Genomic DNA, 24,533 nt, shown 5'->3' with positions numbered 1-24,533 from the left:
TAATGACTATGAAAATAAGAACAGACACCCTGGAAAAAAAGATTTAGTACCAGTGAATGGGAAGGTTGGGGCAGGGGTGTATTGACAAGAGAGGTATTTATTTTGAGGATCAAAACAAAATTAAAGTCTAAAGCACTGAGACTAGAGAAAAGCATTCCTGAAACATATATCACATTCATGTGGAGATTTTATCAGTCCTTTTTTTCCCCCTTTGCAGCAATCTAATATAATTTGCATTAACGTTATTAGCACTTATGTTACTGAAATGTAGTAAACTCCCACAGATCTGTTAATATAAGCACTTTAGGATACTGTGAAATAAGGAACTTTCAGAAGAGAACTCCCAGCATTATCAAAGCTCAGTAGTGGTAAAGAAAAGAGGTTAATTACAAGACCCTCCCTATCACCAAGCACAGGGTATAAGTGATGATGATACAGTAAAATGAAATACTAACACAGCAGTCTCGTGAAATCATTGAAGGCTTATTTCCAAGTTGCTCACACCTGAAGGCACAATGTAAGTTAAGTAAACTAGATGATGACCTTTACATACAGCTGGTCAAGCTACAACTTAAGGAATCAAATGAACACTAGCCTTGGAAAACAAACTCTAGAATTTTCCTAAATCTCAAGCATACAGACTGGAGAGGTTTTGCTCACAAGTTCAGGATCACTATTTCATGCATTTGCATGATAAAGATATGATTGAGCACGTCAATAATGAAAATATTCATCTTTCATGGAAATCTTTCAGATCAATAATAAACACGTAGAAAGAGACGCCAGAAAAACTGAAAGTTGCATATAACACTTATTATCAGATCATTTCAAAATGCTCAAAAGTTGTTCCCACTGCTACACAGAACAACTCATATGGAAGGTCTTCCTATTTTAATTCTTCAGGGGGTTTACTTATTGAGCAGTCAAAGCTAGTGTGCTCCCAAGTAGGAATTTTTTTCTAAAATTCTGGATATTAGGAAATAGCAAACAGACATCAAGTAAAAGAAGATGTTGAAAAAACAGCACTTAGGTCAAGTAGATTACCGTTGTTCCAAGGCTTATCAGAATCTAAAGAGTTTATTTGACTAAAAGACTTGATTTCATCATTTGACTAATATTAAATCAACTCATCTGTTTCCCTGAGGGATGAGATAGCAAAAGGGGATAGACACAGGGGAATCATGCTATGGAACCTGTAGGCATACAGCCGCCAATTGCACTGACTTTTCAGGTGCAGTGACTTTTTTCAAGCACACTGATATATATAGAGACTCTTTTGAATTCACCAGTATAGGAAATAAAGTAAAACATAAACCAGTCCAACCTGTATTTTTCTCATGTTTTGCCATATCAGCTGGTGTTTCTCTCTGTTGAAGATCCCTGTGGTTTTTACCACTATGTACCTCAGTTACTCTTTTCTTCGGTTTATCAGTTTTACCTTTCATAATATAAAAAACATTTCAAAACTAAAAATAAGGTATTAATTGTTACACAAATGTCTGTTTTCTGATACCATGAAAAGCTACTTCTTTTCTTATTTCAATAATTTTTAATAAGGAATTAGAAATATCTGATCGTTTTACAAATAAAACACATTTCCTAAGGACATCAGGTGAAATATCAATTACAGATAATAGTTTTATAAGTAATTCATTAACTTCAATTTTTCTGTAATTCCAAAATGAATTTTGGAATATTGGAATATCTCCCTGAAACAAAGCCATCAGGGATAGCTTTGCCATAAGAAAACCAAAAAACCCCGAAAAAACAACAACAAAAAAATCCCACCAACTCCCCCAAACACATTATTATTTAATTTATTTGCTGTTTAATTTCATGCCCACTCTCTCCTCTTCAAAAGAAAAAAACCCCCAACCCTAATAATTACTTCATGTTTGGTTTTTCCATGCCATTCATGCTATTAAACACTTTCCTTGTATCCCTGAAGGTAATTCTGTAATAGGTTAGGGAAGATAATCATAGAATAGTTTGGTTTGGAAAGGAACCTCTAAAGGTCATCTAGTTGAATCCCACCTCTGGCAATGAGCATGGACATCTTCAACTAGGTCAGGTTTCTCAGAGTCCCATTCAACCTGACCTTGAGTAAAAATGAAGCCAGAATTTTGCTCCAAAATCGAAGTGTTTTTGAGACCTAACAGCTCCATTCAATTAATGAGACTTTTCCATGTAGTTCATGCTCGCAAGAACTGTAATGCTTTTGTAGAAACAAGACTGAAATTCACCAATGACATTTCAAAGAAGTAGTGAGAAACTAGTTTTTATTTTAAAACGGTCCACAACTTTCAGTTCCACTTTTTTACTTATTCAATAATTTGAAAAGGAAAAAAGAAGCAGCAACTTATGGCTTCTGAGTTCCGACATGATGTTTACTGCTATTTCCCAGAGGAAATACAACTTCAAACTCTTTTGTTATAACCTCAATAATGCTGAGATTATCATCTGCTCTGAGTACCACTGGAAACTGCTTTGAAATTCTCACACCTACTTCCCTTCTAAAATGCAAACATCCAAATTATAATTCTACTGCTTTTTTATGCATATGGGTTTCCCTAGGTGTCTGTGCACTTGTCAGTCTGAAGACAACAGTCAAAGACCTTATTGACCTCTGTGATACAAACAGAAATTTGCCTATTCAAGTCAGAAATTATTCTCAACTAAATCACCTATTAAATTTCCAAACAAGTTATTAGCTAAGTAAGTAGAAGAAATGAAACAAAATACAGTGAGAAGTCTCAGGGGAAAAAGGAAAAACAATACTCAGTGTGACCAAAGTATACATTAATTATTAGACTGAAAAGTGAAAACAAAAATTGTAACAGAAAGATATACGTCTACCAGCTTATTATAAACTGAAAGAGTTCAAACACTAGCTTGCTTATGAAGAATGGAAACAAAATCAAATTCTATAGACACTATAATCTCATTCTAATTCCAAGCACAAAATGCCGCCTACAAGTAGAAACAATTAAGAGTCACTTTAATTTATCTGGCTTAAAATTTCTTTTTAGAAGTTTCACAGGGGAGGAGTAAAATATACCATTTATGCGGCACAGGGTCATATTGAAGAACTACATATAATTTTCCATAAAAACTCATACATAAAAAAAAAGAAATTATTTGCATAGCTATCATCAATACTTCCTCCCCCTGCAGAAATACTTTTGGTTTGCTTTGCTCTTGGGAAATGTGCTTCTTCCTTTAGGTAGTATTGTTTTTAAGGTTGTCCAATTCAGTACTTCCTAGGAGTTGCCATAAGATCATGGATGTGTATTTTCTACAGATCCTACAGGCACAAAAAGCTGATCTTATAAAAGATGCAAGCAGGGCCCTATGTACTTACAATGTCTTTCAACTTCTTTTGCAAAAGATTTACAAGCTATTTCTTCTGCAAACATTCTCATGTTTTCCTCTCCTTGTCTGAGGTCTCTGATACTCAGAAATCAGCCATCAGGCTCCAGAAATGCCATATGTTTCAAGAGCTTCTGTTCAAGTTTTATTGAGATGGCTTTAAAAAAACAACCAACCAACCAACCAACTTATCATCTTTTCCTCATTTGTGGACTTCAGAAAAATATGGTTGCTAGCCAAAACAACCCACATTGTGAGGCTCAGTGCCAAGGCAGCAATAACCATCACACTGAGAACATCTAGGAATTCCTGAGGCAGCCACAGTAAAGAAGAAAGGGAATGCCTGAACTCTGAATTCTGGGATTCATTACCTCTCTTAGAAGACACCATGTAGAAGACAGACGTGAGACATGGGTTCCCCTTTAAAGGTTACAATCATGCCCTCTTATCCTTGCTCTTTGTGGATATTCAGTACAGTGTAGTCTATAAACAGGACTGAATATCACTTTCTCAGCAGACCTGAATGGAGCAAAATTATTTTCCTGAGAAAAATATTTGCCATTTCCCAACTTTTGAGGATTTTAAAGACTAAAATAAAAATGCCTAAACACCTATTTCCAGATATTATGAAACTTCACAAAATTGCAGTGTTCTATTCAACTGTCAAAACAAGCAAAAGCCTACTGCAAGCCTGAACTTGACATGGGATGGGTTTGACTGGCATCAATGTAGAGCTTTCCTTCAACATAAACCTGCCTCTTCACTAAGGAACAGGCTCCTATTCAACACAAAGTGTAACACCCCGATGGTCAGACGTACTTGAGATGGCAGTGATCTGCTAAAGTACAGGAGGAACAACTTGAGCAAAATTGGCCACAATGGCTAGATGCCAGAGTTTCTAAGAAGCATAGCAAAGCTTCTGCAGAACCCTCAACATACTTTTGTTAGACCTTTTGTACAGCTGCCCAAGTTACTCGGAAGTCAATCCCTGAATAGAAATTTCAGGAAGATACAGGTGTTTGGATTCTTACTTGGTCTTACCAGTTCCAGCTGAACCTTCCTTTAACAAAAACTGGGATCCACAACCACTTTCTCTGGGATACCAATTCTTGAAGATGAGATGGGTGGAGGAGAAGGATCTAAAATTCTAGAACAAATACAAGGGAGACCTCTGTATCAGAGAAAGTTGCTTAAGAGAGGTGACGGGTACAGCGGAAAATGAGGAAAAATTTACACCTCCTGGAAAATCATGACTGCCCTCTAAAGAAGGTTGGGGAAATCAAAGTGGTGAATCCTGTACGGAACACGCAAACAATTTATCATAAAATTAAGACAGAAAGACCTAAGAAAACAATACAGACAAAACTGCAAGAATCACAAGGAATGATGTAGAAAAGATATGGAACAGCCAAACAGCTAAGAAGAGTGAACAGAAAGGGTGTACACAACCCTTCCTACTAAACAGTATAGATGTAAAGTTAATCAGGGATTCAGAGGTCACCTCTACAGATGCTGTCAAAAGAAAAACATTATCCAACTAGCTGTGTATGAGTGCTGTCAAATATAATGCAAATATGGTTGGTAATAGCTTACTAACTTACAACTACAGACTTGCTGTCATAAAATGAGAAGAAAGGAACTGTGCCAGTTTACATGTAGCTGCTACTAGATTCCTTAGACACTGCTGTAACATGAAATACAGAACACTGGCTGCTAGGTCTAATGCTGTGATAGGTTGTGGACGCAATATATGAAACAATGATAACAGGTCCAAGTGTCATAAAAGGGGATAAAGTACATTAAAAGCAATTGCTTACTGGAAAAAGTAATCTAGAGGGATAACAAAATTATAGAATGGCTTGGGTTGGAAGGGACCTGAAAGATCATCCAGTTCTAATCCCTCTGTCATGGGTAGGGACACCTTCCACTAGAACAGGTTGCCCAAAGCCCCACCCAGCCAGGCCTTGAACACTTCCAGGGATGGGCATCCACACCTTCCCTGGGAAACTTGTTCCAGTGTCTCACCACCCTCATGGTGAATAATTTCTCCCTAACGTCTAATCTAAATACACCCTCTTTCAGTTTAAAGCCATTATCCCTCGACCTCTCACTACACTAATCATAAACAAATTTCAATGACCTCTAAAAGAGGTGTGGTTTTTGCAACCCCTACTAACCCTTAAACGTCTTTCAGAACTGCTAAATAAAGCACACTCACGCTACAAATATTTTAACACAGGACAGATGAAAAAGAGTGTTTTCTTAATAGAAGATTCTCAAAGTGGAGCATGACTTTGTAGATTTATTCTTTTTCCTACTATTTCATACGTTGAAAGGTAATTAAATATGATAAGAAACTCTATCTTTTTACTGTTCTAACTCATATTCAACTTCTGTCCAAATAAAGTTTAAATTAAACCTTTCGACTAAATCAAATCTTTTTCATGAGCTGTATAAAAATGCAAGTATTTAAGAATTGGGGGTGGGGCAGAGGGAAGAAGTGGGTTGTTTTCTAATAAAGCTTTAATGCTCAGGAAAAAACAAAATGCACATATAAATTGCCTCTTGGACCCCCCAGTGGGACTGAGTAGGTGATTACAGTGTTAAATAGTATTTTATTATATCATCCAGAGAAATAACACTTGGACTTGCTGGTCAAGCATGTTTCACTTCACCATACTGCAGACCAAATCATGGCATTGCCATTCACAGCAGCCCCATATTGAGACATTTAGCCATGTACAAGGGAAAAACAACAGGGAAAAGACTATTCAAACAAGGAAAAAAAAGTTCTATGACTAATTCTTTTAAGAAATTTTTTTCAGAGGTTTTCTTCTAAACCATACAACTATAATCCTACTCCTTCATGCTACTTGAGCCAATTGAGAGGTTTGCATTTGTAATGATATCCAGCTATCTGTAACTAAGTGATAGTGAAATGGCCCAATTCAAAGTCTTCATCCGTTCATCCATCAAGCGCAAGCCTTTTGGGCTGCAGTCTTGCAAGATTTGCTCTTAATCACTTTTCTGACAAATGAAACAGTCATCACGACCTGTATTGCTTTTTGCTTTCGATTTGTTAAGCAGTTTACTGCTCTTTAAGTTTCTGTCTCTCTGTAACTTGTTATCTGCTTCAGTTATGCTTCATTTACAATTGCTTTTTCTCCTCCTCATTCCACCACATCATTCTTGAAACTGCTTTTCTTTTTTTTTTTTTTTTAAAGCTATGATTCAGGTAGAAAATAAACTACTGGAAATTTTGATAGATAAACATATATCAATTCAATTTCTGAACTTTTTCTAATCTACAACATATTCAGGCTTATGGTATGAGCTTTCTAAAAAAGTATCTAAAGCAAACTTATTATTGGAATTTAGTGAACATACTCCTGGATGTATCTGTCCCCTCAGAAGGATATTACTATATACTATATTATCAGCAAGATATTGAAGCCATCATGAGCATGATGCAAGAGTTCATCTCAGGAGGTAAAGGAGAATGACACTGATTCATTGAGACTGATTCACTTCCAAATTTTGAGAAGAGGCATGGGAAATGTTCTTCAATGTTAAGAAGTTTGAGGAAGGGGATACATTTCCATTTGATAAAGTAAACATCATGAGACAATATTAATTAAAAAGTCATAGTTGTTTTTTGTTTCTTTGCTTTTTAAAGTTAGAATCCAATAAAAAAAAAAAAAAGGACTAGTGGCTATGGAAGACCGAAATTGAAAAGGAAGGCACTCTGACAGTCAAATTTTTAAGGCAAGCTTAGTATCTTCAAAAGAAATAATGAGATTCCATAAACTGCTTCTGTCAAAGCAACATCAGCTGCTTCTAGCTATAATTACATCCTTTAATCCTTAATTCAATCCTCTACCAGTTTCCCCACTATTTTTCTTAGAACTGATACCAAGACAATCAGACTTAATTACTTAGCTTTTGTTCTTTTTAATATTGGCATGGTACTAACATCTTTCTATTCTCTGTCGAGTTTTCTTGGATCATATGGTTTTACTAAAAGACTGACCAAGAATAGTTGGGGGAAGGATGTGTGTGTGTGAAATATCTCTGAGAACAGAGCACTGAATGAATCTTGAAATTACCAAATCTGTAACAGACAACAACACAGAAGCAGGAATATGAAACTATAGCAAGAAGCGGAGACCTAGAAAAGACTAGTGAGACTAAACTTTCAAATTATTCTGAGAACAGTCACAAAGAAAAAAAGGTAATCCAAAAATATTTGGTGCAAACATGCTGTTTACTTTGCTGTACAAAATCCTATGAAGTACAAAACTATGTGAGCAATAGAGATAGAAGCCAGTGACAATCACTGAAATAAGCTCCTGTTGTTACTGTACATTTTTCACACATAAAGTTAAACAGATTTTGATAGAGATTTGCACACTTACAAAAAAATTCTCAAGGGAATCTGAAAATTTGAAGACCCTTAACTCACAACAGAAAAACTGGGAACATCTGAACATAAAAGATTTCGTACACTTTATATTGATCATCTCTTCATTTAAGTTTGTAATAGAAGATGACAAACTTCCAATAACAAAACTGTAATAACATGGTTTTTGTAGGAGCTCTAATACATTTTTTTCTTCAACAAGCTCCCTGGAGAAGGGAGCATCTTTACCAAGAACAGAGACAGACTTTTCTAAGCTTTACTAACATAATAGTTTTCCTAACATAATAGCTATTTTCCTGTTTTCCTAACATTCAGCTTTCCTAACATAATAGCTGGAAATGTAAGGTGTCTCATAACAGTCTGATGAAAGCTGAAGCAACCGGTATTTTGATGTCGATGCCAAATCAGTAGGCTGTTCTATTTTAACCACTGCATTAGAAATCAGTGTGACACCAAATGTAACCTCTGAAGGCAATAGCAAGAATTTATGGTGTCAGATGCCTACTGTTCCCACTTTCCCCCTGGCATTGCTAGCAGAGATTTCATTATTATGAATATGCATTCAAGAGCTCACTCAAAAGAAATGCCAATTTAACACCAGATTTAATAATCTTCATTTTTCTAGCATATGACATACAAGAAACAGGCCAAGAACAAGAAGTGGGACAGAAGTCAGTCTGCTCCTACTGTATATGAAGTTATCAACTACTTCTTAACCAGCTGAGTAACATGTCATCCATCCTTAGCCACGGCACTCTCTTAACTGCTTTCTGGTTCTGCTGGTATTAGACCTTTATTTTAGTGGCAGTAAATGAAACAGATGATCATAATTTCTTCAAAAAGTCCAGAATCTTAACAAAAAAAGTTTGATGATGTCTAAAGACTATGACCTTATGAAACGTCTCTTTGTTTTTAATAAATTATTCTCGAATGTACACTAAAACCATACAGTGACACTTCTTTTGAACTTAATTCTAACAGTTAAAAACATATATGATATCCATTTAGGTGACTCAAAACTGAATGTCAGACAATGCAACGTTAATATTTCACAATTCTTAATATTTTATTAAGAAATTCCAAAATTAAGCGAAAACATCCCCTTTTCCCAGCGTAGACTCATTCATCCATAAATCTGCACTTTATTTGACTTTCTCTAAAATTTTGACATGAAACCCTTCAAATATAAAGCTCCAATGTTTCCTCAAATCTGAGAAAACATTGAACCTGAACTCAAATGGTTTGATTTTCATGTTCCAACTAATTGCACTTTGTTTCCTCTCTGTTCTTTCTTTTCATACATACACTTCTCTTCCCTCTAACCTTCTCACAAGCTTTCTTTTCTGATTATCCCTGTCTACGTTCCTTCATTCCCCCCTTCAAGTAATAACACTACCTACAGCACATGAATGATGACTACAGCACTGTCTTCCTTAAGAAGCACAGTAGTATATATAAAATAACTAAATATATTTCTAGCAGGCACACAATATGTAAATCCTTTATATGATCTTATTGCTGTCAGATTCAGTTTTTCTTCTTTTCTTCTCACCTACTCCATTAAAGAGTGTATTATTGCTTTGGCTGAATTAAGGCAATCCAAATAGCAACATGAAGCAACATAGACTGAGCCACAAAATTAAAAACTATTAAAGGAGTACAAGATACCTATAGTTGTTTTTACCTGCCTGCAGAAACACCTGATTATGCTAATTGTGGTCTTTTTTTTGCAGTTTTATACATCAAGGAGGGCAGAGGTATTAACACAAAAACCGCTCCGATCATAAGATCAGGTCATAAGACTCCAGGAGCTAAGTACTCATCTTTCCCATCTCTGATCTCTTGTTAAACTCTGATCCCAGTAATGCAAAACAAATGATTTCCAAGAGGTTTCAGGAATTCACAATTACCTAGCAATTCACACACTGAAAGCCTGATTGTACAATTGGGGTCTTTGTGTGCAGGAGACAGGAATACTGGTTTCATCACTGAATTACCACACACATGGACAAGTACACTTCAGACATCAGTTACAGTTAACACCCAGCAAACCAACTGACTTTATTTTTAAACATTCACAAAGAAATAAAAAGATTCTTTCAAGAACATGTTTGCTCTAGGTGTTTTATTTAAGGTCAGTTCCCATGTGTGTGCTAGAAATAGAAAATATTTCCAACTGGTCATTTTTCTGAAGTCAATGAAGTTTTATTTTCTTGGTACTTTATGTTCCCTGATAGAAGTAACACTGAAGTTATCGCTGACAAAAAATAAAGTGGATATTTTTCATTCCCTCCATGCAAGCACTAGAAAAATCAAACCACAAGTTATATTAGACTGTACAAAAATAGAACACAATTTTACTTTTGTGAAATAAAAATAATTTGCCCTATATACCACTTTTTAATTCAACAAGTTGAAACAACTTTCAAAGTAAAAATGTACCATTAATCTTTCTATCATATCAAGGTTTCTGAGTGCTAATTTAAACTATAAATTTATGAAATAATAATCTGAGATTCCTTCTTTTATTTCATAATCTATCTTTCTGAATACAGTCCTTAGTAGCATTCTATTCTAGTTCACAACAATGCCGGTATGATGACTATGATACCTACAGCCTCCTGTGCAATCCCAACTAGCCAGGTCAGCTCTCAACTAATATGGCACCACTGCAATTCCTGGGAATTTTATGGAAAATATGTTAAAGAATAAAGGAAGGATACTGAGAATCCATACCATGATCTGGTCCAAAATTCAGAAACCGAGAAAATAGAAGAAAATAACTCTGAATTAAAGAACATTTGTAGTATTCATTGAGTAAGGATAATACTATTTTTAAGTATCAGATCATAAAATTTGCCAAGTTTAGAAATATATTTTCAAATTTTAATAGCAAGGATTAGTGCATCATATGATATTTTTCCTCATCTCTTTTCCTTCCCTCTTTTTTTTAAATAAATGTTTTTAAATCTCCATGCAATAAGAGACTCCCATATGTCACAGAAACAACAGTTTTAAAGAAGTCACCATATTAAATGTGCACCCAAGGGGTACCCAACAGAGAAGATCCATGATTACACAACCTTTGCCATCTTCTACTTTCTGAATTCTTAGTAAGTGTATCACTACTTTACACAATGGGCTGAGAATAGGGCAATGTTATATGGTGCAAAGACCTTCACATTAAGTGAACCAACTAATTACATCTACAAGAAATATTTTCTTTTTGGTGTAAAATATCTTCATTGGTGACACTTTTTGCTTGAATTTGTATTTATTTGGCATATTGCTGAATCAGGTTTTGGGAAACTTGTTGCAAAAACAGAAACTCAAATAGTGTTGCATAACTATGGAACAAAACAAACTCTACAGTGTTTTATTTTTTAAATCGCAAAAAATTACGCCTACTTGAACAACGGAAGTAAAATGGAAGCAAATACTTGAAATTTCTGTTTCCCTACAGTTCCAGATAGCCATCATCTTTCAGCTTCTTACAGTGGTCTTCCACATACCAAAAAATATGATTTTTTTCCTTTAACTAGATGGAAATATCTCTGGCATATCTTTTGTCATATTCATCATTTAATTTCTTACCATTAAGCACCTTCAAAAGTTTCTCAAAAGTATTTACTTTTGCAAAGTTAATTAAACTAACTGAAAGTCAATGTAGAGACATGAACTCCTCAAGGAATTTTAGCAAAAATCACCTTCATTCATTTGCACTAAGAAGATTTTTTTTGGGCTTCAAAAAGATAGATTCCCGTATTTCCATCAGACTGATATATCTTTAATCTACTTCAAATCTCTTTTATTCTGTATTAATGTTTACTGCCACAGAAGTGCGTGTTATTATCCTGTGCTTACAGCAGTACTTGAATTGTAGAGAACAAGTTAAAAATACTGAGCCATCAAGACACCAACCTTGTGGGCAGGGTGCAGCAGCCATCAGCCGTCAGCCTGACTTGGGTTTCATAGCTATCCAGGGGGCAAACAACTTGTTGAACAGGAGGACATTCAACTGTGCTGCAATCCACACTGAACACTATGGAGGAAGGGAAGAAGAAAATTTCTTTTACTTATGCTTTAGAAGCTTTTTGCAAATTACTTCCTCATAAGCAACCACTTATGCATCATCTGCATCAAATCATCTTTTAAGTCAGAAAAATTATCCAAGTAATGCATGCTTGCTAGGTAACATTACAGAAAGACTTCCTTTCTCTTTAAGATTCACTTTTTAAAATTCTTGACTCAGGAAGCAATTGAACTAATATTAGTTAATAAAAAATTTATAAAAATTAGGCAATCAAACAATCATTACACCTGTGAATAATATTAGTTACTAGAAATACACTAGGTTACATAAAATATATACTTCCAACAGCTTTTAAAACAGTAAATAATTGTTGGGGTTTTTTTCCTAATTAAAGGCTGTTTAAATAGCAAAATACTTGGGTTATAAGAAATTAAAAAAAAAAGAGAGATACACTATGGATTTATGTCTGCACATATAAAGTATGTACTTTAAAGACTATTCCATTAGGTTGTTTTGTTTGGGTTTTTATATATGGTGAAAACGAAATGCAAATTATCATATCTTTCTGCATTAATGAGATAAAGAATTCCATTTAACAAGAAAGACTGACCAACAGTTTTTAGAAAGCAACAAATGTTTAGAAATCCAGAAGAAAAAAAAATAAACAGGCTGAATATATATTTAATCCTTCTGAGTACTTCTCAGGAAGGCTGAAACACATCTTTATCTTATTTGGTCCCAAATCTTCCATGTTAACAAACAATATCAGCTCAGGTATTATCTATTTGCTACCCCTTATCATAATTATACTAAGAAAGTACAGAATAAAACATGGTTCCTGCTTTAAGATATGAGCTACCTTCTGACTGAGCAAGCAGGATGAATAGAATGTTATCAGGCTGAAAATTATACAGTATGATATCCCTGATTAGTGATTAAACTTCACTTCAGTATTGACACTATCACAGCTGCTTAATGAAGTACTATAGCAGCTTGGCAATGCTACACCACACTTCCTAGAAGAGCTGATAACCTTCAAAGGCCTGTTTTCTGTCTTCTGGTCCTACATTTTTCCAGCTTGATGCTCAGCAGTACACAGCAATAATAACCAAATCAGTCATAATGAGACACCTCAGTCTCAGAATGTGTTCAGCACATCTCTATTGCAGTGGTTACAGTGTGATAGTAAATAGCTCATTAACACTGAAAAGCAGCCCAAATAGTCTATTAAAAAAGTACAAACTTAAGAAAAACTACAAACAAACTCCAAATCACGAGTTTTCAAATAGATTTTTTTATTATCATTTTATTGTTAGATTAATCATAAAATGGCTGCGGTAGTACAGGACCTTTTGGAGGTTCCCAAGGCAGACCATGTAGATCTGGCTGCCTCGGGCTGTGCCCAGGTGGCTTTTCAATATTCCATGGATGGAGACTCCGCTACCTCTTGGGGCAATCTGTGCCAGTGCTCAGTCACCCTCACAACAAAAAAGTGCTTCCTGATGTTAAGAGGGAACCTCCTCTGTTTCAGTGTGTGCCCCTCACCTCTCTGGTCCTGTCACTGGGCACCACTGAAAAAAACCAAACTTGGCTCTGTCTTTACATCTCTTTCATACTTTCCTCCCAGAAGAGTGATGAAGACAGATAAGAGATCCAAAATATTTGAAAGAGGAAAAAAGGTTCCTACTTTCTTTCAGGTTTAAACAGGTTTCTCAAAGTGGAAAAAGTATTGAGACAAACACACAGATAATCTGAAAATATTGTAAGGTTTCAGAACAGTCTATAACTGAATTCTTCATTGCTTAAAAAGATATTTCCCAGATTAGCTGCGCTACTGTCCTAAAAAAATAAGACTGCAAACATTTGCTACTGAACTACTAGTGTCTTTTCACAGCTTGCTTTGATTCCAATAATTATCACATGTACATTTCATGAATAGATTTATTATAAGCTGTTATTATATATTTTATCATAAGCTAAGAAAAAATTGTCTATTCTAGAAGCTTTAAGCTTTAAATACATAGTTTGACAAATATGCGTCTTCGAGAATTCATAAACATGTTTCAACTTCCTACCAGTGAAGACACACCCAATCAACCTTTACTTACAAGTCTTCAGGAATTTTCTCATGCACTCAATTTGTATAGAGTATCATCGGAGAGTTACCAATTTTTCTACAAGAATGTAACATAAACTCTGCCATGGTTGCAGACCCTGACATACATGCAATAATGTGCCACCTCCTTTATAGACTACAAAACCAAAGGTCTCTGATTGTGTACCTGCTAATACCTAGGTGAAAATAACTTTCTGGTAGAATATGTTAACACAGTATATTAAGTGTATTAAGTTTCACCCTGGCATATTATGTCAGCTTTTCAACTAATAGAGTGTACAGTTTAGGGGCAGGATCTAAATAACTACCTAGGCATCTAATGATCCAGTAGCAAGTCAGTAATTACATCTCTGATGCAACACGGTGGTTCAGTATAGGGTAAGACTTCAGAAGTTGCAGATTTCTGAGGGTTCAGTTCAAGGATACACAGTCTGCTTCTACAGCAGCTAAAAAGCATCACGTAACATCCTTTGCTTTCAGTTCAGATGCATTTCAAGTGGTTCCTCAAGAATAACGTGACACAACACAACTACATGTGATAATGGTAGTTACACTTTCTGCCCAGGGAGAAGTAGGAAGGAAGCATGAAAGTATTTCTCCATGACAAGGCATTACCCTTTTTACACTCCTTGACACTTCAGAATATATTACATACAACCATAACAGATGGCATTCCTGGACTTTGAATGCAGCTGTATCACTGCCTGAATCACTTCCTTAACTGCCCTATCCCAGGTATTTGCCAACATGGACCCCCACATGTGCTGGGTTTTTTTCCTCCCTCACCATCAACTTAAAAACCCTTTCTCCAGCTCCATTGGACATGTATCTGTAATTCTTCCTCATTCATTTTCTCCAGTCCTTCCCCACTCTTATCTCAAGTTCTCTCAACATCAGCTTTAACAAAGCATCCAATAAAACAATGCATGTACTATTTCTAGGAGCAACAGAGATTACAGAATTCCTCTTCTCTCAGCTATGCATAAAAACTTGATTTTGCTGACCCTTGTCCTTAAGCACAAGACTGTGAAAGCTCCAGACCTGATTTTCAGTGCTGAAGCTGCACCAGGGTGGAGCACAAGTTACTTCCCTGTGCGTCATTACACGCTACCTACTAAATTTTTCTGCTGATCTCGCACTTTCCATCAAGCTCTGACTGCACAAAATTTTTCAAAGAAGTAAGCTGAACAATAACATTTTCTTTACAATTGCGTTTAAAACAATATTTGGTAACAGAAAAAAGAGGCCATGCTGGAGATGAGTAAATTGAAAGCTTTCTAAAAGATTGACAAATGATTGGTTGTTCCAACATAGGTTATGTCTAGCATGGCAGACATTTCCCAGTGTGGGGAAGGATGTCAGAAACTAAAATATGACACTCCCTTTTATACCATATACAACAACAAAAAAAGTTATAAATAAAGGTACAACAAACATCTGTTGGACAACTGCCAAAGTAAACTATTTAGCTTGCTTTATTCAGAAGTGACAGCTAGAGTTCCTATCACCACTTCAGCAAAATACATTTTAAATAGATTTTAATTCAATCTTTAAATAAACAAAAATGATTTTAAAAGCATCACTGTTCATAGTGGTTTAGCTTTTTAGCCAAAGAGGCACATATACTCCCAAAAATCTCATTTCAGGTTATTTTTATTTTTACCATTAACAAGTTATTCAGCTCCATTTGAGATTGCTCATTCAAACTATCTTTAAGAATTACTTTTTTTTAAAAATACATTTTAAGAACTGTAACTCCCAGCCTAAACTAAATTCAATGCACATTCATTAAATTCACTGCTTATGAATGGACAGTTATACACAGCTTGTAAGAATAAAGGAGGTTGCTTATGGCACCAGACCAGTTATTTCACCTCTGAGTTTTGTAACTGCAGCAAAACAATGAGCAGGACATACTTATTCTCAGCACATACCACACTGTGATGAGATCCTTGGTGGAGCAACAGGTAAGAACATTTAAGATATATTACTCTGGACAAGCATTTGTCCAAATTTGGGCAAATTTGGACAGTCCATAGACAAGTATGATTAAGCTATTAAGTTTCTTCACTGTTCATTTTCACTGAATACCAATGCCTTTAATTGTATCCCTAAAGTAAAAGTCGCAAAAAAAGAAGTGGATCTCAAAATAAAAAAAGTTATTTTTATTCTAGCATTTAGTGTTAAGGAAACACTATTTTCTTTCAGTAACTCAGTTGCCAATCACAGCATTTGAACATATGCAGATTTCAGCAGAAGGTTCCCAACTCAAATGCCACAGTAAACTAGAGAGCAGTGATATCTTATTTAAGGAACAAAAATAAACACAATTTATGCTTTAATTGTGCAAGCACTTTATCTTGGCATAAGGCAGCACTGCCGTCATAGGAAGCAGTCCTCCCAGCTTCTGGCAATTTGTTTGAGGCTGGTCAAGCAGACAGAGAAGAGTAGGAAGAGCATTCTGGTAGCAGTACTCACAGAACTAAAGTTTTTGGGTCTATGGCAAAAACTGGAAAACATTTTTCTCTGTTTGACACACAAATTCCATCAACTTGCTGACATATTCAGTAAAACTCGTGACATCAGCTCCACAAGAAACTCTGCATGAACACCTACCTCCCAGGCCTTATACTGTCCATTATCCCATTTTTTTTTCCAGCAACATGGCATTTCAGTCATAATTCATATAGTTCAGTTCCCCTCCAACTCTTCTTTCCTACAATTCTTCAGGATACCAAGTCAAACTCTGAATACAAAAGGTCTATTCCAGGCCTCTCAATTTCTAACCCCCATTTGTAAAGCTCTACACTTCCCTTAAATCTCATTAGTTTCCTTCCCCAATCTCTTCAAAGCCTCTACTCTTCTATCCTCCTAATACGCATCTTCATTTTTCCATTCGCATGTGCCTTCGCCTCCTAAAGTCCCTATAGCAAAAAATATGAACTGCTTCAGAAAACAGTATACACACAGTTACATAAATTCACTAATGTGATAGAAAAACATATTCAGTTTGAAGATTCTGTAGCAAGTTAAAACAGTCTTTAAGAAGTAACCTCCATGGGTAAGTCCGGATGGACTTATTGCAAACTACAAGATGGGCATTCAAATAACAGCTGGGAGGATATGATTAGAGCTAACATCTACTTTGAGAAAGATAAATAATCCAATGTCAGCAAGACAAAATTCAGTAAAGGCTTAATTAAGTATACGTAGGAAGAATTAAAATGTAAAAATATAGTGGTTCAGAAGCAATCATGATACGGAAAGATCCTGGCACCACAGCATTTCACTAACTAGAAATAACTCTAGTAAAACAATTTTGCATGAGAGACAAAAAACAATTATTCTACAGTATTTAGTGCTAATGAAGACTCTCCAAAAATACTAGTCTGCTTTTGGATACCACATTTTAAAGAAATGTGGATAAATGGAAAAAACTTATAGAAGGGAAACATAACAAGGCAGGAGTTCAAAGGAGCTATGTTATAAGAAATTACAGCTAATTCTAGATGAAAGAAGCCTAAGGTTGACAAAATGTTCCAAAAAAATTATAGTAAAAATTATAGTAAAGACTTGTTCACCAATTACTCAGGACAGGAGAAAAAAAAGTTTGCCTAAATTTCCATAGCGTGGGATTTGCATTGGATATTAGGGAAAAAAAAACCACAAAGAGAAGCACTAGAAGATACAAAGACTGTACAGTCTTCTTCTGTGGAAGATTTAAGAAAATTTAAACAAGCATAGGAAAAGCAGAGTTAAACATACTTGAACCTATTTGCCTACATGATTTTGGATTATACCATTTTACATGCCTGTTTTCAGCCCTCTGTTTTCATTATTCATCTTTACCAAAGCCTGGATCAAAGAGTGCATTACATCTTCCACTTCACTTGGAATAATAAATCATCACAAGAAAGGGTGTTCTCATAAAATGGAAGATGGGTAAATACTGAAAATGTTGTAAAGTTTTTCAGTATGCTCCTCCATAACCATTTTGCTCTCTGGTTTTTAAGGGTCATCACTTGATAATCTGGAGAAATCTTAAGATAGAATTCATAATTCCCTGTCCATGCACAGGGTATATCTACTATGAAAAATCTTTGTATAACGTAATCAGTATATAAATTATGTCACTTGCACTAGTAGCATTCACAGAAATGCAACATTCTTACTAGGTTACTTTTCCCTTGCTGCTGAGTTTAAATTAATGTTTAAAGAAAAAAGACAGTAAAATTTATCATAATATTTTTTTAATGGATACTGCTCACATTTAATACCTTTAATTTTCAAGAATCAGAATAATTCAGAGGCTATATAGGCTTTATTAGACATAATTATATAAATTACTTTGCTTGTCAGACAGAAAAAAACTGAAAAATGGGAAAACAAATTGTGTCTGCTTTTACCTGGTTTGCATTCATAGAGGTCACAGCATTCCCCTGGCTTTCCTGATGCCTTAGAAACCAAGATATTCAAGTAGCCGGGTTGGCAAACCTTCCTCAAGCAGCCTGCAGGATTACACACACAACGGCTTGGGAGTGGACAGCATTCACCAGGAGGAGCATAACCTTCAATCAGGATGGAATCTTCTGGACAGCGAGGAGAAAACTGGACCTCACAGCGGGCCTTGGAGCAATCAGGTTTCTCTTCTGAAAGGGAGAGAAAAATCAGCATGCCATATGTGTCAGTAAAACACTGTACTGAAGCTGTAAACACGAACTCGGCTAAAGCTCCCTTTCTTCTCTTCCCCCAAAACAGTAAAAAAGGAAACAGCTGCTGCTGAACTGATTAGTAAAACTTATGGAATATACTTAAAAAAACTATAGGTATTTGCAAGATGACAGTTGCCTTATGAAGTATTTTACAAAATTCTAATTTGTACAATGTGCGTGACTGCTAAACCCACACAGCCTCAAGAACAGCTGTGAAGCTACACCGTTGGCCGGGATATTTAGAAACAACTTGTCACATCATGTCAGCTCTGAAGTTCATACTTCAGTTTCTGAAGATTTTGGATTATGAGCAACTGATTTTAACTGATTGATTTATCAACCTGGACTGAGCTTTCACTTATTCAAAAAGCTAGTTAAAAGTTCAACACCTAATATATTTGCAGAGTCCATACATTAGCAGCAGAGGATTTTTTCTGTACACGCTCCCATATTCACATTAGAAGCATTGCTCCTATGTACTTTCACAGCTTTATCACTAAGAGAAGAGGTTTGACTATGGTGATAACAAGGTTTGATGATGATCCTTATGGGTCCCTTTAAACTCAGGATATTCGATGATTTCTCCATGTACAAGTACTTTATATTTTTTCTTACAAGCAACAAAGATTACTAGCTTATATGTGCTACTAGATAGAGTCATAACTCTTCTGTTATAGTTAAAAATCCCACTATTTCCATCTATCTCCAAAACAGCCTTGACTAGATATGTATTTTGCCTAGAACTTTAAATAACATTTGTAAGATCAATGTTTTTCTGAAACCTACCCTTATGTCTTATCTGCTTTATTAAACACTGTTCAGACTGAACATTACTGGTTAAAGAGGTTCACTGCAGAAAGCTGTAAAAATAATAGATAACATACTAGTTTCAGTACTTTACTGATAGTCTTTAGTTTACGTATATAACAAAAGGCTTGATATTTTAGCTGTTAAAATTATTTTTGTTTTCTACTACATGTAGTTCAACATTTACAGAGAAGTGATAGAACTGCTGCAGTAGCAGCCCTTGTACTTATGATAAGACTCTTGATAGACTACTTGTACTCAAGATAGACTCTTAAATTCAAACTGTTCATTGATCTGCCTTAGCATTATGCATCCAGCAATCTTCTGATTTCCATGACTAACAGATAATCCCATTGTCATGCAGTCTCTCTCATGAAAAGACAAGTTTACCTACTATTTTTTACTTAACTGCAATCAGATATATCCATGTATCTATATGAAGATATGCATTTCCTTAAGGTCTGCTTGTACTTGATCAATGCAATTGGTCAAATCCAAACAATACAGATACAATTTGACCAATGCAATTGGCCAAATACAATAAAAACTGTGTTTGACTGATTTGGCCAACTTTCAGAATGGCAAGGTTTGTCAGAAATGCATGTCAAACTCTTGGAATTCTGACTATTCAGGACTCTAGATATTTGAAGACCTATGCAAAGCCTTCTGTTGGAGTTGGTAAGATCACTTAGCAAAAATATGAAAACAAGGATATATCATAATCAACATGTAGAACACATCACAAAAAAGAAGAGAGAAATTTAAAGTAGAGAACCATGACAAGTATTTTTGTATGAAATGTTCACTCAGTGTTTCAGAGTTATCTTTGATAGTGTTTTCCATGTCATTGTGCCCAACGTAGTTAGTAGCAACAGAATAAATAAATAAAGCTAGCATCTCTTTCAGAGGAAATGGTTTAAACATAACCACCACCTTGCAAATATATGTTCATGTTTTAATAACACGTAACATAACACCAGTAGATATTTAGGAAACAAACTAAAGGCTTTCTTTTCAATCCAGTGTCACTATTACTTTTGTATTTCATAGTCCTGAAAACCCTACTAATAACTTCGTACTAATACAAATGTAAATATCGTGCTTCCAAAATACATCTCAAACTATGTACATGTTGAAAAATTCCCTTTCCAGTATACAAATGCAACTGAGCAACAGGAAAGTCAAATATATTAACCCAAGCTGGATCAGCCAACAGATAACTATCTTTCAGCTTCCCAAACTCCAGCCCACAGCAGAGTCAAAAGCAGGCTAAGAAACTTTCTGCATATCATGATTTGATTCTTGATTTAGATGTAATTTTCCTTTATGGAAAAGAGCTACTGGTTGAAATGATATGTGGTCAGCCATAAATTAAGTGTTTTCTTGTACACTCCCTACTTCATATTTTTGAATGTAATCTTTATCTAAAACATGAAAATCCTGCAGCTCCAGGTCTGACATTACTATATGTTAGTTAAAACTTTATTCTGCTAGCATCATGCTACTGTAACTGCATCCTGAGTCCAGAACTCACTGCAATATAAGAAGGTGGGAGTTCAGTTTTACTGCATTTCAGTAAAAGCTGATGAGGGCTCCTCATTTTGATACCAACTTTGAATAAAAGAGATATTAATTTTAAGCAACCCATTCAGAAAAGTTTCAAGGTTTTTCTTCTTGTTATCTCAGCAAATGGCAAGATCTCTATCCACAGGGATTCATTATATTAAACTTGTTTACCTTTCCACTACTTCATCGAAGAAGGCATCAAAATTTAATTTGTTCTCAAAATAAACTACAAACATTAATACAGCCATAAATGTCACTGCTTTAGCCGGATTCCTGATTTAATTCCATTACATACAGCTATTTAAGATTTCATCAAAGAAGAAGAATTGTTTAATAGCTCTTTTTTCCTTTACTAACAAACACTTCTAGCCCTTACAAAAGAGACACATAAGAAAACACATAAGAACAAAATAATTAAAAATACATCAACAGCCTCAAAAGACTGAAAGGCAGGGTAATGGCAAGCTGCATTCCACAAAAAAAACAACTGTGAAATCACTCGCCAGTGATATTTCTGCTAACTTTGCCCCTTTTATACACCAACACACTATTTCAAAGCAGCTTCTCAATAGACCAAAGTAGATTCACAACAATAGCCTACTGCTTCTCTGTCAAATAGACATACACTATGAAGCACTGACCTGTCTCCTAGATGTTGTTTTAAGCTACTGTATATTATACAAATCAGGATCTTTGAACCAATGTCTTCTAAGTCAGACAAGGCATCAGGACTTAAACTCCATTTTATTATCTATTCTGACAATAAATAAAATATAAACAAATACTATGTGTCCCTAGAAAAGGAGAACTTTTTTTCCAAAGTAGTGTATCAAACCTAAAAAATTAGACTTTTGAGCAAAGGGAGAACTATATAGATATGTGACTTACTATAAGATAAATTAATACAGCAAATATATACTCATTTCTGAATAATGAGGCATCTTAACAGACTACACTACAAGAAGATACATGTCACATTCCCCTCATCCATAGTGCAAATTCCTTCACAAGAACAATTTCATACAATCCTAACTGTATGGAAAGACAGAAGAATTGTTATAGCAGATATCTGCTTTTGTAACTAAGAGGTTGTACTCAGGACACTTATCACACAATCTCCCTGCTTAAGCAGGGTCATCCCAGAGCACATTGTACAAGACTGTGCAATACCTCTTTGGGCAACCTGTTCTAGTGCTTGGTCACAGATATAGTAAAGAAGTTCTTCCTCATATGCAGGTAGAATTTTCTATGCATCAATTTCTGCCCATTGCCTCTTGTCCTATTGCTTGGCATCACCGAGCAGAGCCTGGCTCTGTCCTCTCAACACCCTTCCTTCAGATACTTACAAACATTGATGAGGTCCCTCTCAACATCTCTTCTCGAGGCTGAACAGGCCTAACTCCCTCAGCCTTTTCTCACCAGAGAGATGTTCCAGTCCCTTAATCATCTTTGTTGCCCTCTGCTGGACCCGTTCCAGGAGCTCCATGGCTCTTGTACTGAGGAGCCCAGAACTGGACACAGAAATCCAGATGTAGCCTCCCAAGGGCTAATTAGAAGGGCAGGATCACCTCCCTCAACCTGCTGGGAATGCCCTTCCTAATGCACCCCAGGATACCATTGGTCTTCTTGGCCCACAATTTGCTGTCCACCAGGACCCCCAGGTCCTTCTCCGCAGAGCTGCTTTCCAGCAGATGGGTCTCCAGCCTGTGCATGGAGCTATTCCTCACCAGGTGCACCCCCTGTGTATGGGGTTATTCTTCATCAGGTGCAAGATCCTGCATTTGCCTTTATGGAATTTCACACGGTTTCTGTCTGCCCATCTCTCCAACCTGTCAAGTTCCTTCTGAAGGGCCACACTCTGACGTATCGGCCACTCCCCTCAGCTTTGTCCCACCAGCAGGTTTTCTGAGGAGTCATCTGCCAGTTCATCCAAGTCATTGATGAATAAGCCAAACAATACTGGGCCCAGTATCCACCCGTGCAGGACCTGTCACCATTAGTGACAGGTCTCTAACTGTGCCACTGATCGCATTTTCTGGGATCTTCTGTTCAGCACCTCACTGTCCACTCATCCAGTCCACACTTCTGGAGTTTGCCCTAAGAGGCTATTGTGAGAAAGTGTCGAAAGCCTTGCTGAAGTAGAGGAAATGGAAAAAAAATATAGAACTTAATCACATTTCAGTCTCTCCTTTAAAAAAAAATGAAAGCATTAACAAGGAGAACAATCACTTGTCAAGGATGCATCCATCAAGCTTCTCATAAAAGTCTGAACTGATAACCTACAACCCACAACCCACAAAGAAAAACTTAGATGGCTGCAAACACTGCCTTTATGTTCCAAAAAGGAGCATTTCAGATAGCTACACAAAGAACAGAAACTATCAGTTGGTTTTCTGACGGGGTTTCTCTGTGGGACGCATTCTCTTTATAGCCTTTCATCAAACACCATTGATGCTGGAAACATTTTGGTATCTCTGACACCTCAGAGCCCACAAAGGATCTCTACACAGTTAGAGTCTGGATCAATCAAGCTTTTACAAACTACCTATTCTGAGACAGAGAATTTTTTTAAGAAATTCAGAAATGTATCTGGAAATATAACATTTTTCATAAACTGAACACAATCCAAACAGGAAAACTGACATTTAGATGAATTCCAAATAAGACTTCTATCCTCAGAAACAAACTTAATCCCTATTCTAAAAGGCTGCCCTACAGATCACTTAATATAAAGTTCTTCAGTTTAACAGTGACAGTGCAAGTTTTAGGTATAAATTACTACTGGTACCAGTTTTGCATTTCAAGACAAACTTTACTTTCTGTAGGTCTGAAGGATCAGGCTTCCTTGCTGTTACTTTGCAAATAGGCTGCAAAAAGAACCTGCTTTTATTGAGCACATGATAGAGGACACCCTACAATTACCAAGAACCATCTAAGTTACAATGTATAACTGAAAAATAACAGCTGACTAAGTTACAATGTACTATGTGCTTTAATATTAAGACAAGGATCAGTCCCTTAAAAAGTCAGGATGTCTCAAAAAACTTTCACATTTTTATCTCAGAAGTGCACAGAAAAGTTCAGCATCTCAGAAGTCAAGGCATAACAGCATTCAAACTGACTTTTCACTGCAACCACAGTATATTTGTTATAAAGTGCATGGGGGGAGAAAAGCAATCTTCAAATGATAGAACAATAAGAAAGAAATCAAGATATGGATTTTTTTTCTTTCCATTAACTTTAGAAAGAGTGTCTCATAAAGCAACAGCTATAAAGCCAGAACTTTCACAAAGTTTCTCCATATCAAAAATTAATACGTATTTTTAAAATTATGTTTACCATGACCATATAAAGTTATTATGGGGAAGTGGAGGTATAATGACAAGTTAATAAAGTCGTAATGTTGAAAGTAATGCTTTCTCTGAGAGAAGGCAGCTTCTTTACCTTCCTGAAAGGTATTACACAATACTCAATAAAAATATATCCAAACTAGTATCCAGTTTAAGACAG

The 24,533-nt window shown here is 35.8% G+C and overlaps 1 protein-coding gene across 1 annotated transcript in view; it reads right to left on the bottom strand.

The window, feature by feature from the left end:
• The window catches only part of CRIM1 (cysteine rich transmembrane BMP regulator 1), a 169,773-nt gene that overhangs the window by 68,228 nt on the left and 77,012 nt on the right, over positions 1–24,533 (bottom strand). Inside the window, exons 3-4 of the mRNA XM_017806770.1 lie at positions 18,345–18,587; positions 11,711–11,831 (exon numbers count right to left, since the gene is read on the bottom strand). Coding sequence (XP_017662259.1) covers positions 11,711–11,831; positions 18,345–18,587 — 364 coding nt within the window. The remainder of the gene's footprint in view (positions 1–11,710; positions 11,832–18,344; positions 18,588–24,533) is intronic.

This window comes from Lepidothrix coronata, unplaced genomic scaffold, assembly GCF_001604755.1.
Source record: "Lepidothrix coronata isolate B3197 unplaced genomic scaffold, Lepidothrix_coronata-1.0 Scaffold16, whole genome shotgun sequence".
In the NCBI taxonomy this organism is placed as follows: domain Eukaryota; kingdom Metazoa; phylum Chordata; class Aves; order Passeriformes; family Pipridae; genus Lepidothrix; species Lepidothrix coronata.
This window is presented reverse-complemented; position numbering and strand designations above follow the sequence as displayed.